This window comes from Vicugna pacos, chromosome 8 (genome assembly GCF_048564905.1).
Source record: "Vicugna pacos chromosome 8, VicPac4, whole genome shotgun sequence".
In the NCBI taxonomy this organism is placed as follows: Eukaryota; Metazoa; Chordata; class Mammalia; order Artiodactyla; family Camelidae; genus Vicugna; species Vicugna pacos.
Genome location: NC_132994.1, coordinates 4,008,253 through 4,024,250, shown reverse-complemented (window position 1 = coordinate 4,024,250; position 15,998 = coordinate 4,008,253). Strand labels below are relative to the sequence as shown.

At 40.3% G+C, this 15,998-nt stretch overlaps 1 protein-coding gene across 1 annotated transcript in view; it reads left to right on the top strand.

Moving 5' to 3' along the window:
- ADGRB3 (adhesion G protein-coupled receptor B3) overlaps positions 1 to 13,754 on the top strand; it is a 684,888-nt gene extending 671,134 nt beyond the window's left edge. Inside the window, exons 31-32 of the mRNA XM_072965499.1 lie at positions 6,487 to 6,591; positions 12,964 to 13,754. Coding sequence (XP_072821600.1) covers positions 6,487 to 6,591; positions 12,964 to 13,155 — 297 coding nt within the window. The 3' untranslated portion in view covers positions 13,156 to 13,754. The remainder of the gene's footprint in view (positions 1 to 6,486; positions 6,592 to 12,963) is intronic.
- Positions 13,755 to 15,998: the final 2,244 nt, after the last annotated feature.

The window sequence follows — 15,998 nt, the reverse complement described above, 5'->3', positions numbered from 1 at the left end:
GGGTCAAGATCCTCAGTGGAACATGGGGTCAACGGGCAGGGGAGCAGGAGGATAGCCCTGCGGGTCTGCGCCTGGGTTTCCACTAGTACCATGGACAGATCTAGGGACATCAGGGAGCCACCTAGCTGGGACGAGTTGCATTTTAGTACTGTATTTTGGGGATCAAAGTTCCTAATATGGTGTTAAATCAAAAATATGTGGCAGGTGCTTTAAATGGTCTTTCTTGGGTTGAGGAAGAAGCTCAAGGAAATCTTAGGAATGCAATTACAAGTCTCCATTCTGAAACTGTAATAGACACTGTCATCCTTTTCCATGTGGAAAATATATGAAGAGAGGTATTTATTTTTTATCTTCTCTTGCAAAAACATAGAGATAAACCTTGTCACATTCTCCCATGGGAAACATGCAACTTCTTAAACACACCTTGGACTGTCCCTTTGAAGTTTCTAGCGAGCCCCCCACACCTAGTAAACCCATGCATCTCAAACTGTGCAGAGGTGGTGGTGGGCAGGGGGCACAAGACAGCACTGATCTAGGGTAACCATGACCTATCTTTGTGGGAACTTTTTTTATTGGAAAATTTGGAGAAACATAGTCAAATAAGATAAAATATTATTTTATATTAGTTTTATATCACTATGACCACAGCTAAGCTATGATGTAGATGATAAAATTTACATTAATTTCTTAAATAGAAAGGATATAATTTCTAAGAAGTGTCTTGTTCATAAAAGGCCCCTTCCTGCTTTGTCCCTGACCCCTGGCAACAAGTGTATTGTGTTAGGCAATAGGTGTATTTTGAGAGGAAAATTTTGAGCACTGCAAATTTCATTACATCCATCTCTTTTCACTTGCTAAATTTAAACGGTTGCAAAATTATTTGCAGACAAGTATATTCTAGAGTGATAGTGACACACTCTCTCTCCCTCTTTCACTCTCTCTCTCTCTCTAAAACCTCATTCAGTTTTTTTAGACCCTTTGTTTGGTTTCTTTTAAGCCCTAGGTATGTATTTATTCAAATAGAAACATATCTGAAATGTAAATAGACACTGTAATGTCAGGCAGTTCAAGTGGCTACAGGTTCTGTCTTATGGATACACTGGGACTCTGGCCAAAGAGAGGTACATAAGTCATTCCCTTCCCACAGTATGGCTTTAAGAGTCAAGCTAAATTCCCGCCATGTTGTGTCACTCCCCTAACATGAGTTTTGACATCACTTCAGAGTAGTATTCAACAGCCCACTCTGGGTGGGCTTATATGCAAAGCAGTGAAGAAGAAAGATAACCATGGTTTTACATTAGTACATATGGACTGTCACAGTCTAGGTATATAAACTCTAAAGGCTGGAAAAGGTAATTCAGGCAAAGCGATTTCTAATTTCTACCAGCACATGATTTCCCAGCCCTATAATCTAAACTTTACAGTCGGGAGTTCTTCCAACTTTCTCTAACAGTTTCTTTCCTTTTCTAAAAGTTTATGCATGGTAATGCCTATCTTATCTGTAATTCAGACTCAAAGAGATTGCAATGCTATGATTCACACTTATGAATTTGGAGGGGGAAGCCTTCATACCCATCTATAGTCCCTTTATGAAGCCACTGGTGTCAGGTATGAGGGGGCACAAGAGGATCAGAACACAGAGGCAGGGTTCCTGTCTGGGACCAACCACATGAGTCCTTTCCAGTGGGACCCTCTTGAACAGGAGAGGAGGCAAAATTTATGTTGGCTTCCATGTTGCAGGCACCCCCCTGGCCAACTCATCTGTGAGATCTCATTCATTTAATTTATTCTGTACACGTTTATTGAACACCTGCCAAAGGCCAAACACCATGTTGGCGTCAGGGATACACAGCCACTGCTCATGAGGTGCTCATAGATGAGGTACGGAGACCAGCCCTTCAAAGCACAGTTGCAGTGCTGTGGGACCACGGCATGGTGGTCAGTAATAACCAGTGTCCACAGCGTTCATGGGCCCCTCACCCACCCTTGGTCGTTTCTTCTCCTTTTGCATCTGAATGACCAGATGGCATAATCACCGCCTTGAACAGTCTGATGAAGGATGGCCCCCTGAACCTGTGAGATCCGTCTTAGACAGCAGCGAACAGAGAGAACTGACTAGGATTCGGATTGGATTCCAGCTGCTCACCACTCGTGTGAGCTGGGAGCTCTGGGTAGCCTTTAGATCCGAGTCTCCTCATCAATCAAGCGAGATAATGACCACCACCTCACAGGGTTACTGTCAGGATTAAGAAAGGCAATGAGGGTTACCGTTTCTTAAGTGGCTCTTATCTGTGTGCTCCAGTGACAAGTGATTTATGGCCCTTTTTAAATCTTCAAAACAACCTTGCAAGTTTCTTCTGACTATTGCAACTGGGGCTAAAGGGATTTTTGTGCCTCAGACCACACAACTTGAAAGCCATGGAACTAACATCTAAACCCAAGTTCATCCAGACCCAGAGCTATGAGATATGACGTGTCCCAAGTGGTTGATCTAGGAGACTGCCTGTGATACAGGAGGAAGGGCTTAAGACTTGAAGTTTGTTTACCTCTTAATTTTTCTCAAATATCTGAAACTTCATGAACATGCTTGACAACTTATCACTTTTTTCTCTGATTTCAACAATCAAAAGACTGCAAAGATTGCCTCCCTTGAGTTTCAAAGATATAAAATGAAAGAAAAGATTTCTGTTGAGACAGGAGGGAAGGGGGCAGGGCACAACCACTGAAGGAATGACACAGCATTTGAGGACAGGACAGACTGGTTAGAACCAAGATGGCGGAAGACTGGACTTCCAGTAGACCTTGAGCTTCATGGCGCACCCACAGGCACCATGGCATTTCCTAGGCTGACTATAAAAGATCAAAAAGTAGGTGGGGGATGAGGAGCAATTCCTGGAAATTCCCACCCCTTCCCCAACATAATTAGGATAACCCTCCTTATTGTTAGCACGTGAAATTACCAAGCGCATTAAAAACTAACAACTCTGGACCTCGTGGTCGCTCTCTGTCTTGCTTCCTGAAATGGCCCGCACTCTGTCTATGGAGCATGTACGTCCTAAGCCATTTTCCTTTCTGAGTGAAACACACTGCACTCTGTCTATGGAGCGTGCATCTCCCTGAGTAAGCCTGCTTTCACTTTACTCTGCCTCGCTCTTGACTTCTTTCCTGCACGAGGCCAGAACCCACTTTCCCGCAACACTGTGAAGCAAGCTGCTTGGGAGACTGTTTTTGTGCAGTTAGGTTGCTGGTCCTCTCGGGATGGGGCCTTAAACACAGCTCCAAAAAAGGCTGTGTGATAATAATCTGAGTGGAACGGAGTTTCACCAAACATTTGTCTTTACTGCAAGAGATGCCTGTAGTATTTGATAGGCATTATAACTGAAGGAACCTGAACTTGATATAAATATAGCCAATTAGAATACATTTGCTTATTTAAAAAAGGAAATCCACATGAGTTACAGTTTTGTCACAAAAGTCAGTTTCTTGGAGACATGGGACGTGTACGTCACGAAAGAAAGAAAAAGGAAAACAGATAAATCCTAAGGTCAGTAAAAATCCCAAAATGGCCATCCCTATGGACCAATAAGATTAATAAGCATGAAGACTTCTAGGGAGGTGATTAAGATCATCAAAGGCATGGCAGCTTCAAATAAATACTAATTTAGACAAGTAAATAAATAAGGGGAAAGTGCCCTATTATTTGTGAAAATTAAAAGCACAGCTGAGTTTTCATCCCAGAGTGTTGCTGGATTAGAACCCCCGCCCCGTGCTCACTATGATGCTGCTTTCTTGTCGATGGAACCTTCCCCCCTAAAAAGGCTGAAGGATGTACTTGAGTCTGTGAACAAGAAGGAACCATGCATGGAAGGTCAATCTGAGCCCACGGCAGATACGCACACTGTCCCTTGGCAGCCTGAAGGTGGTGCTTCTCTCAGAACCTCCAGGCCATCATTGCTACGGTGATTTCTGGCTGTGCCAAGGTGGCAATTTCAAATTAGAACGATTATCTGGCATGAGGATATATCTGCGGTTAATGTTTCTAGGTAAGCAGGGCCCCAAATTTCAGCATCTGAATTTTTTCATTTGGTTTTATATTCATTTGAGGATCCTTGAGCCTTTTTGTTTACAGTAGCTTTCATGAACTCATGAAGAACACTCCAAACTGCTTTTGGTTCTATAACATTGCTGTCCACCATGTACATTTCTGAGAATGTCCTCACAATCCAACTCCACAAAAGAAAGTCCACTCAGTTCAGAATAGGTGCTGCCCATACAATCAAAATATGATTAAAAACTCCAATCAGTTCATATATCCTCATTTCCATGGGATGTTTTTGACCCTTTGTTTGCTTCATTAAACGTGCTTTGTCCATTAGAGATATTTGGTTGCAAGAGACAGAGAATGACTAGACTAAGAGGCAGCAGAGAACTTTGTTGGAAGGATATGGACAAGGTCTCCTCCTGCCAGGTGTTGGTAAGGACCTTGATTAACATTCCCCCAGTGCAAAGTCAGGATTCTCTCAGGAGACAAATGAGAAGTGGAGACTCAGACAAATTCATCCCACAGTCACCTTAGGATAGGGAGCTATGCCAATAATATCAACTATCTTAGAAGAAAGTCAGAAGTTCTCTTAGAAGAAGTTCTCTTTGGAAAGGAATGCAACATCCTGAGGACTCTAGTTTTGTTTGTTTGATTGTTTGTTTTAAAGCATTTCTTGCAACACAAATCCAGACTTTAGTCAGTGTCTTAGAACCTGGTGCTGCCTGGGAATAGTTACCTCCCCAAGGATAGAAGGTTTGCCAGTGCCTTGGTCCTCAACCTCCCTCCATTGCGTTGCTTATGCAAATCATCAATCTCCATCAGCCATCACTAGTCGAGTGATGTTTGCCTGGTGTTTCTCTGTAAATCCTGCAAATCTGTTTCTTGTATTCTCCCCAAAACTGATGGGGAGTTAATCACTCTGCAGCCACTTGCTGTGGTTCATGTTTCTGTCATAAGTGATGGTGCCATGTCCTCGTCTTCCCCACCTAAGTTGTCCACGGTGAACTCTTAGAGCTGAGAAAAGCATAGGTGGAAATAATCTTCTACAGCAAGACTCAAAAGGGCAGAAGTCCCTGGTCTAAAAGTAGGCTAAGGAAAGTAGAAGAATTAGTTAAACAAAGTATCATTGCCTACACACAGATTCATTAAACACAGGGAATTAAAGTTGCATAAGAGAGAATAAGGCTTTTGAAAATATGTTAAAGAGGCCATTTGCATTTCTTTCTTTCTCCAGGAGATAAAGTCTTCTTCGCAAGTGTCTTTTGAGAAGAAAATTAGACATTATAGATCTTCCTCCCCCCCAAAGATATATTTCCTTTTTCAAAACAAATCCTTACTTTTGAAAATATCCGGTAATTAAAACAATAGACCAAATGTTCAGCTCACTGCTTAGGTGTGAATAGAGTTTTCCTGTGCAATCCACACGAGCAGTTGGTGAGTTACGAAGCTCATGCTTAAAAAGACGATAAAATCTTACACAAACATGAAGACATAATCTTGGAGAACCACCAAAACTTCGATTTTTTTTTAGCTTGTAAAAATCACAATTGAGGAAGGTATTTTTTCCTTTAGAATAACACTTGTAAATACAGGGGATTTGTTATCTCGCTCTTCTTTACTAGTGCTTTTTTAAGTTTTCTGTAATAGGAAAAGATCCAGCCCTTGAAACTTACCCCAAGGTCATTTTTATTTCCGACTTTATTTGTTGAATCACAGTGAAGTTGGAGGAGAAGGTATAACCAGGGAAGAAGAATATTAATATACTTGTATCAACCACATAATTTATGCCCTGAGTTCTAACTGTTAAGATTCTGTACTATTTCATAAACAAATGTATGAAACCTATGGGTCAGATTTTCCTTCTGCAAAGCTCAATTATTATTCATGGGGAAACTGTCAGATTTTAGATTCCATCTTATATTTCAGACACTTTACTGCTCTGAGTCAGACTTAAATGGCAGGTCCTGGGATTTTGTTCCCCCTTTAGTACCACCAGCTAGAATTTTAGTGTTTATAGAAATAAAATATAAAAAAAAAGTAATATTTCCCATGACAAACATTGAGAGACTCAGGTGCTTTACAAGTGGAAATTTTTAAAATTTTTTTTATATTGTAACAGCTTTTTGTAAAACAGCTTTAACTTTGAGTGATGAAAATCATACACAGGAATGGCTGCTGCATTTTTAATGCACCCACAAGAGAATTTTTTTTTTTTTTTTGGTAATCTTGTAAGTGGAAGAGAAAGCCAATTCTTCCTGTTCTAGAAGTGCTGACTGTAAAACATGGATTTGGTGCAACTGACTCATCTGCATTTGCGGCATCTTTTGGGACCTCCTAATTCCTGCAAAACTCGATTTCCCTTATTAGGAAAGCAAAATATTCAATCTCTTCTTTGGATTCATAAATCAAATGAGGAATGAGACCCATCTTGTTCTCTTTTGCAGAAGGTCATGCATACAAGGAAGAGGCACATGGAACTGTTCCAGGAACTAAATCAGAAATTTCAAACTTTGGACAGATTTCGGGACATACCAAATACAAGCAGCCTGGTGAGTATGCTTTGCTTCCTCAGTGCCTGACGCCATGAGAATGATGTGTCCTGTCCGCTATCATCCCTGCCCGTCGGGGACCCCCCCAGTTGTCTTGGGAACACAGGAGTGGTGTACATAGAAAAAAAAAAGGAATAGCCCCCCTAAAATGTGCCCTGGAATGTACTAAGAGGCAAATTAGGAATGACAGAATCTTTAAGCTTTTTATTCATATTTCAAATGTTCTCCATGATAAAGTCCAATTGCAATTAGTTATATATCAAAAATGTGTTGGATTCACCTGGCCCTTTTCATGATTAGAGTTAAAAGTCAGTTAATTCAGATATCCAAATACTTGACTAAATATTTTCATTTGAACATCTAGCATTTCATAAAATGTAATATATAATATAGATAGGTAATATAGATAGATAATATATGTTCTAATATAAATTTATAGATTATATATAGCATATGTAATATCTTTATCTATCTGTATGTCATCTATCTATATATATATGTATAGAGAGAGAGAGAGAGAGACAGAGACAGAGAGAGAGACAGAGAGAGGGAGAGTTGTTACAGGAAACTTACGGTGGCAGGTTTTGTCTCCCAGAGTTTCCAGATACACATCAACCCTCGGAGTTTTGATTGTTGATTGTGACCATCCTCTCCTTATTATTCACACCCCTATAATCCCAGCATAGGACTTAATCAAATGAAGTAATATGTTTTGGTTACCATGTACAAGGCACAGTCAAGCTCCAGAGGAGGCTACATAATTATTTGTGAGGGCACTGGAGCAGGAGTCCAGAAATCAGTCTGATAGTTTGACTGAAGATATTTCAACTTTATGATGGTGCAAAAGCAACACACATTCGGTAGCAGTCGTGCTTGGAATTTTGAATTTGGATCTTTTCCCAGGCTAGCGACATGGGGTTCAATCCTCTCTCATGCTGCTAGGCAGTGGCAGTGAGCACGCTATCACGAGGGTGAACAAATGATACACTTACAACCATTCTGTCGTTCACTTTCAGTACAGTATTCAATAAATTACAGGAGATATTCAACATTTTCTTATAAAACAGGCTTCGTGTTAGATGATTTTGCCCAACTGTAAGTGTTCTGAGTACATTTAAGTTAGGCTAGGTTAAGCTGTGATGTTTGGTAGGTGAGGTGTATTAAATGCATTTTTGACTTATTATATTTTCAGCATACAGTGGGTTTAGTGAAACATAACCCCATCGTAAGTTGACGAAGATGTGTAGTAGAGAGCACCACCAAGAATTATCTGATCTTAAGCAAATGACCCTACTCGAGTTTCAAAGCCTCAATTTTCTGCTTCCAAACTGAGCATAGAAAACATTCATTAGTAATACGCTTTCTTTGATCTTCACACTTTCCAAAGCACGTAGGGCCCTTGAGACGCTGAAAGCTGAGTGACAGCTAGAGCTGGGGCATCCATCTGACATCACTCATCTTCACTCCAAATGTGGTGCTCCTTTACCTCACACTTTTGCAGCCCTAAGCTAGACCTCCCCCTCCCAACATCAGGCATGTCTGATATCCCTCAATGCTATTCTTTCACGTGTGTATGAGTCTTGGTCCCAGCTTCCTGATTAGTACCATCAGCACATCAAGGGCAAGAATGTATGCATCTGTGTGTTTTTCTTGTATTCCTCTCAGTACTAAGTATGATGCTGGTCTTGCATGGTAAGTTCTCAGTAAATGGCTACTCTTGCTTTATTGCACGTCAGAATGGTTTAATCTGTGTTAGCTAAATGAAGGTCATAAGAAATGCTATACACTTTAAGTCTTTGTTGTTAAGTAGCTTGTGTACATAAACAGTTTGTATATATCAGTCTATTGTCCTCCATACAGCAGGAAACATGCGTAATGTGAAATCATCAACACAACGCTGGACATACAGAAAGCACTCAGATGTGGTGACTGGTTCTTTCTCATCTACTCCCCCGAAATTAAGCCATCAATTTTTAGTTAGCAGGAAAATGAAAATTGCACCATTGAGATTAGACCTAAACTCACTAGCTGTTCATTTTGAAACATTGAAAGCTAACATGGAAATAAATTGAAGAAACTTCGTTTTTTTGTTTTGTTTTTTTTTAAAGGAGAAGGTTATGTTTACAAATCCGAAAGCCTTATGCACCAGATACAGCTGGCCGACTGCTATAAAATGATTGCAATTTCCCCTTGTATGGTCTGGGTATTAAATCATTAATGGCCCAAATATCTGTATCTCAGTTTCCTGACAACCAGAGTTGTCCGCTAATTATACCACATCTCTGCAGCAGCATGCCTTTTCTAGAAAAGATTTATAAATATTTATCATTTGGGAGGTTAGGAGTGGGGAGGATGGTTGTCACTGCTGCTTTACTGTTGTCCTAAATATCTGAGAAGAGAGAAAAAAAATTCCTTACTCAGTTTTGATTAATAATGAACGTGTGAGTGAGTTCATTATCCTTAATTCAGTCATATAATTCATAGCAGCACATTGCTAATGAAACAGTACATAGTTGGGTGGAGAAAGACGTTTTCAAAATGAAAACCTCAATAAAATCTTTTTCCTTTGTTTTTTTTGTCCTGGCTGCTTACTCACAACACCTGCCTAACACTGCAAATGATAATAATTATGTAGAATTTGGGGGAATCAGAGGAAGCCAAAAGACAGACCATTTGGTCCCTCTTCCAGGCAGGACCGCCCTTGAATCACCTGCCAGGAGAAGGCATTGTTAACGGCACTTGTACTGCGCCTGGCGTCTTCCTCTTCTCCATCAAGATCTCTCCCCTGAAAGAGCATCTCCAAACTCTCCCTTTTGTAGAATACAGAATAAACATATTCTCTTTCACTTTGTCCCCAGTACTGGTAGGCTGGAAGAAGGGGGGAAAGGAAGAAAAGAGGGAGGGAAGAAAAGAGAAAGGGAAGGAGGGGAAAAAAGATGGAGACTTACCCACAGCCAGTCTGCCCCTGGACTGGGAGCCACGGGACACACTCAGGCTGCCCTGCCGTGTTTTGGATGGCTCTGAATTCTCACATCCAGCTGAAATTCTGTCTGTGCTTATACAGCCTAAGACCAAGTTAGCATTTTTTAGAAGCCTCACGCATGTTGGCTTATGTGAGCGTATAATGTATTAGGCCTTTATCACACATGCTTCAGTTTAATTACATCTCCTCCTTTCTGTACTTGAGTTCAAACAACAACAAACACATATAAAACAGCTACATAAATTCAGGCACTTATACTAACTCTGATTGAATTTTATATCAAGATTCCGGCAACCACTGAAAGATTTCCTGGCCCTGGTAGCTCTCCCTGTTGAATTAAGTGATCCCTGAAGCTGTTCTGCAGTTGCACACACCCTGAACCACTGAATGTATTACACTCTCCATGTGAGAATCTGTCACACCCAGCCACAGAGGACGATGGGTAGTTCCCACACCCAGCCACAGAGGACGATGGGTAGCTCTCACACCCAGCCATAGAAGATGATGGGTAGCTCATGGGTACCACCCCCAGACTTCTGGGCTCTTGGCTTCCTGTACGTCATGTAACCATTCTGATTGCTGGGTGCAGTGGTTCTTCACCACTAAAGATACCTCTGACCTAAAGAATGTCCACACATTTGTGAACAGTGGTGAGAACCACAGTGCAGCCGGGAGTACTGGGGATGCCAGAGGAGATGAATAAGAAAGCCAGCCTTCTGAACTAATTGATTACCCGCTAATAGAACCTCTCAGAAATTCACCCAGTCAGGCTGTGGCAATAATACTCTTTGAGATTCGAATCTAGACATCCTGACAAGGTTTAAAATTAGCATTTTTAGTTCATGTATCCATGGTGCTAGATCTTTAAAATTTAAAAGGAAAATCACCCTTGTTCCAAACATAATGGGACCCTTATTTTTAAAGCAAGGGAACAAACACTTTACCCATCTTGAATTTTTTAGGATTGAACTAATTCAACTTCCTGTCACACTAAGGATGACCAGGAAGCTCCTTTAGACACAGACCTCATCCAAGATGGAGCAATCCACTCCGTGGCTTGATTCAGCAGAATTTACACCAGTTTACCTTTCAGTTGATGACTGATGGTTCAAATCCCCGTCCTGCCCCCAGACATCCAACCACTCTTCATTGCTTTCAAAATAAATTCCAGATTGAGGAGCCTGGAATACAAGACCTCTTAAGATCTGGCTTTAGTTCACCTTTTGCCTGTTTTTTCTTTGTCTTTTTCTTTTTCTTTTTTTCCTTCTTTTCTTTTTGACTCCAACTAAAATAAATTGGTGCTGTTCTAAGTTGTCCCATCTCCACACTCCCTGGATTTGTACTTCTTTGTCCACGTGCCCTTCCAGCCATCCGACCTCCAACCACACGTATGTTTTCATGACAAAACCTGTTTTTCTATGCCAGCCATAACATCCCTTTTCTCAGAAATGTCTATGTGCTTTCCACAAAAAGAAAGCCATCTCTCCACCTTCCTCGAGCTCCCACAGCACAAATACAGATATAACTACATATTTTATACCTCCATTTAACTATAAACACTTTATGCTGAGTATGATTACTGTATAGTGAGTATTTATTAAAATCAGGCATCATGCTAGGTCCCTCCACATTTTTTAATTTTTTGCAGCCCCACGAAGTGGGTAATGATCTGCACATTTTGCCAACTCCTTTGTCCCACAATACAAAGCACATCTTTGTTTTGCAAATATTAAAGTGACGGTTCAGCGAAATGGAGTAAATTGCTCAAGGTGACATTCATAGGAAATGAAGCAACTGGACTGTGGACCTGCATGTTATCAGGCTTTAAATCTGAGGCTGCCTGGTGGATCACGTGCTTTCCATATTTGATTTATCACATTACTCTCCCTAGTGCCGAATGTGATGCCCAGCACAGAGCAGCTGATAAATAAATATGGGTTGAAGGAAAGCAAGGAAGGAGAGAGAGGAAAAAAACAGGGCAAGAGAAATGGGGAGAGTTATAAGACTATAGTTCATGAGACTTCAGGGTCTTAGACTAAATTGGAACTAATCCCCTGCACATACCCTAAAGGTTAACTTTTTATTAAACCTTTACTATTAGCTATTTTTTTCTTGTATGTCCTCATGATTAAGGCTCATAAGGGCTGAAAACATCTGATACATTGAGAATTTTAATAAATTAATTTCTAGTTATAAGTGTTTCTATAAGTTGTCTCTTTTGCTTATCCAGACTGGAGAATGATTTTTTAATACACTGAGCAGAACCCAAGTCATTATTCAAGTGCCAGCTTTATGTTCGCCCTGCTAATTGGCTGTAGTCAGTTGAAGGTCGGAGTTTGTGGTGGGGGAAGGGTAAAGGACACTTTGAACAATGATAGTTGTTTTAGTGTTTTTGTTTAATTTTTTCCTAAGATGCTTTCAGTCATGATTTCCTTCTTGTTCTTTGATGTTACTCAGCTTAGTGTATCCCATTCAAAGCCTCGCATTTTACAGAAATCTTTAAACAACACTTCTTTAAAACAATTTCACTGCTGAATGTCAGCAAGCTATCAGGCTCTGGAAGCTGCAAATGATGTCTGCTCATGCATTTATCAAGCACCTTCAACATGGAAGGTCTTGGTGCAGTCATAATTAGGCAGATCCTAAATCCTAGGTAATAAGAGGGTGTGAACCGTGAAACCTAAGAAGGGGTGATGGCTTGTAGACATTTTTAAAAAAACGCTTACATCGCTGGATGTATTTTCCAAGTAGCCATGCTCTTTGAAAGGATTTTTGCTAACGTGCAGCCCAAGTACATAGAAAATTGTGAAGAATGCGCAGCAGAAAAAAAAATTACATAAGGGAAGATAGCAGCATTTTCATACTCTAAAAAGGATAATTTATTGAAGAAAAACTAAGCAAAGATAGTTATCTAAAATTTTATTTTATGAAATATGGCTAATTTGGGTTATGGTTTTTATTATTACATGACATGCTTTATTATGCATCCTCAGTTTTTTTTATCCCACCAAAGACTGCCAAAATACTTAAACTTTCTGCATTTAATCTTCGTGATAACTTCACGCTCTGTCCAACCTGAACACATAGCTGTACTGACATTTCACAGGATGCCCAAAACAAACCATGCATCTATTACACCTTCTTTAATACTATTCACTTCCTTGGATTGCTGGAAAATTTTAGGATAACTCAAAGAAAGGGTTCATCAGTTTGTTCCATGAAAGAAAAGTAAAATCAAAACCATTTCCTGCAGCTGGCCACAATTTCCAATCATCTCTCAATCGCATAAACTGCCTTAAGCTTACAAACGCGTTCTCTTCTGGGAGATTTCAAACAGGCGGCCATCCTAGTTATTACATAAATGACACTCTTCCCCTGTCTCTTCTCAGCAGGAAAACCCAGCACCAAACAAGAATCCATGGGACACTTTCAAAAACCCCAGTGAATATCAACATTACACCACAATCAATGTCTTAGACACAGAGGCAAAGGATGCATTGGAACTGAGGCCAGCAGAGTGGGAGAAATGTCTGAATTTGCCTCTGGATGTGCAGGAGGGTGACTTTCAAACAGAAGTTTAACAAAAGCGACACGGACTGAGGTGGAGACAAAATTTGTTGCACTGACACTTAAGACTTGGGAAGCCTGACGTTTCTATCTGAACAGTGTGACTCTCCTCTGCCAGCACCTCTACGTGCCAAATGTCACTGGTGTTTGCTATGGTAACTTCTCACTAGAGAGGACCAGGTGTACAGTTCGGGACATCCTGTGTTGTAAGTACCCGTGGAATGGATTTGTAAGGTAATCTTTATAGATAAACCTCAAGCAACGATTCATGTTGTAACTGCTTCATATGGTTTAGTTTTCAAAAAACTTCACCATGAAGCACAATGTATATATTTATGCAGTTTTTAAAGTTTATAACAGTCTGTTTGGCCATTACTACACTTTTTACTTTATAATATAAAAGCAAAGTTTTTGTCATTAAATGAATGTTTGTTGAGCTACATTCTTCATTGCTTTAAATGCAATAAAGTAATAATCTCACTTTTATATGAATAATATATTTCACATCTTTATTATTGCAGTTTTCTCTAGAAAGCTCTGAGTAGCTTTCCCTGCTGCAGCTGTGTATAAAATATTTAAAATGTTGTATGGTGTAAATAAACTTTTGTCTACATATCAGTTTTTTAGTGCATTTTATTTTGGATTTGTTGAACGGAAATTTACATATTTATAAAGTTTTTTTTTTTCCTCAATGCAGATACTGAAAGTGTATTCCTGGTTTTAATAGCGTACCGTTACTACTCCGTTGAGGTTAATGATTTCTCAAATGTAACAGTAGGTTTGTATAGTGCTTCTGTATTTTCTATTCATACACCCTTTGGAACAATGTACCATATAAATGGGGCTTGTCAGAAATCTACTGCCATCATACTTTTACATAAATATTTGTGTTTTTTTTTCTATCTTGTGGCAAAAAGACAACTACTAGCAGAAAATAGTAAGTTATCAAACAAAAAAAAATACAGGGAAAATGTTTATTATAAGTCATGAAGTTCATTGCATGTTTCACAAAGGAAACTGTACCACTGTTCTTCACAACGTATGGGTAAAGGAACCTATTCAGGATGTTTTACAAATCGTATCTGTAGATTCTCCAGCAGAAGGAGAAGAGGAGTGAATGTACTGGGTAGATGATTGATCCCTTATTTGGAGAGCCCGAGGTGAGCCGACAGCAGAGCTGTGCCGCGTGGCCTCTCTGGCCTTAGAGCCACAGGGCGACGCCCGCGCGCCCTCGCAGCAGCGCTCCGGGAAACCGGGGCGGAAGGGTTTCAGCCATTTCAGCATCCTTGCAACGGATGGGATTGCCTTTCAGGGCAGCAAAGGGAGTGGAGAGGAGACTGGGGTCTTCCCATTTTCTGGAACGTCTATTTAGATTAGTTGGCTGGTTAAACCTGAGCTGCGTGGTCCTCTGCGGTCCGGCCAAAACTCACGCGAGCTGGCTCCTGCGGCCCGTGACCGGGGGGGACCCCGCCCCGCAGCCACCGGGCAGAAACCAAGGTGCTCCAACCTCAAGCGCGCCTCTGAGCTAGAGCCTTAAAGCCGAATGCTGTCAGACGCCCATAATGCGCTCAATGTAAAGACGTGAGAAGTATTTTTTAATCAGATTTAAAAATAAAAGTGACATCGTTATGCAAAAAAAGAGTATCACGTAACCCAGGACTGGTTTTTCAATAAAAATTAACTTTATGCCAATTATAATGTAATTGTAATATTTCATGCCTATTAAATTTATCAGACGACTTTCTGGTGATAGGAATATTTAGTAAATTTCTCTCGCCTTCTCTCTCTGTTATATATAAACACACATGTATATGCATGCATGTATATGTATATGATTTTATATGCATATATGATGTTATATACATATACATATACATATATTGGTGTATGATTTATATACACATATGAATATCAGCTCAGCCCCATCTCAGTAACTTGAAGAATGAATGAAAATCATATATACAGCTCCCCATTTCAAACTGTAGAATCTTGCTGGAAAAAAACCCACAATAAGCATATATTTGAAAACAAATTCTAGATGTTTAAAACCATAAATTCAATCTATTAGACTAATAGTTCTTCTAAAACTGTAATATCCATGGCTGTAAAACAAAATCTTACACTTTTTCACTTCTATTTTTCTCTGATAACTCTAAATGTTTGAATATTTGATGAATATATGAAAGCTAACCCAAAATTGCATACTTAAAAATGTTGGGGTACATTTTTAGGTTATTCTACGAAGGATGCCTAGCCATGGTGGTGCTTTTTGTTTGTTTTTCATCTGTAGAAAAAATGCAGGTTAGTAAGTATCAAGAGACCCTAAGTTTAAGGAAGCCCTCTTCTAGCTCACCCTTTCCAAGTTTCTGCTGCGCTCACACACACACACACACACACGCGCGCTTCACCAAAGTGGGGTGGCAGCTGTCCCCTTAGGCAGTCCTGAGCGTGACCCTCGGAGCCCACTGCGCACTCATGACCTACCAGGGTCTTCCTGCCCTTAGTCGGGAAGGTCTCCCCTCTCCCATGACCAGCTTTTACTTATGCTTCAAGGTACCCCTCAAATGTCGTCCTCACCAAGTTTTTCATGATTTTCCATGCTAGAAAATAACGTCTCCTGGGAACTCTTATGGCACTGCTTTGGTACCTTTCCCAGGACGTCTGAAATCTTTTGTCTTGCTCTTTATACACATTTCTGATTTCCTCGGATGGGACTGTAGGTGCCTAGAGGCATGTCTGATCCATTTTCGTATATCTTAAGGGACCTTGCACAATAATGTTCCCACAAGGAAGGTTTTGTTGAACTACTTGTGGAATTTATTTTAGCATTGCTTATAGTCATACATGTCCAGCCAGC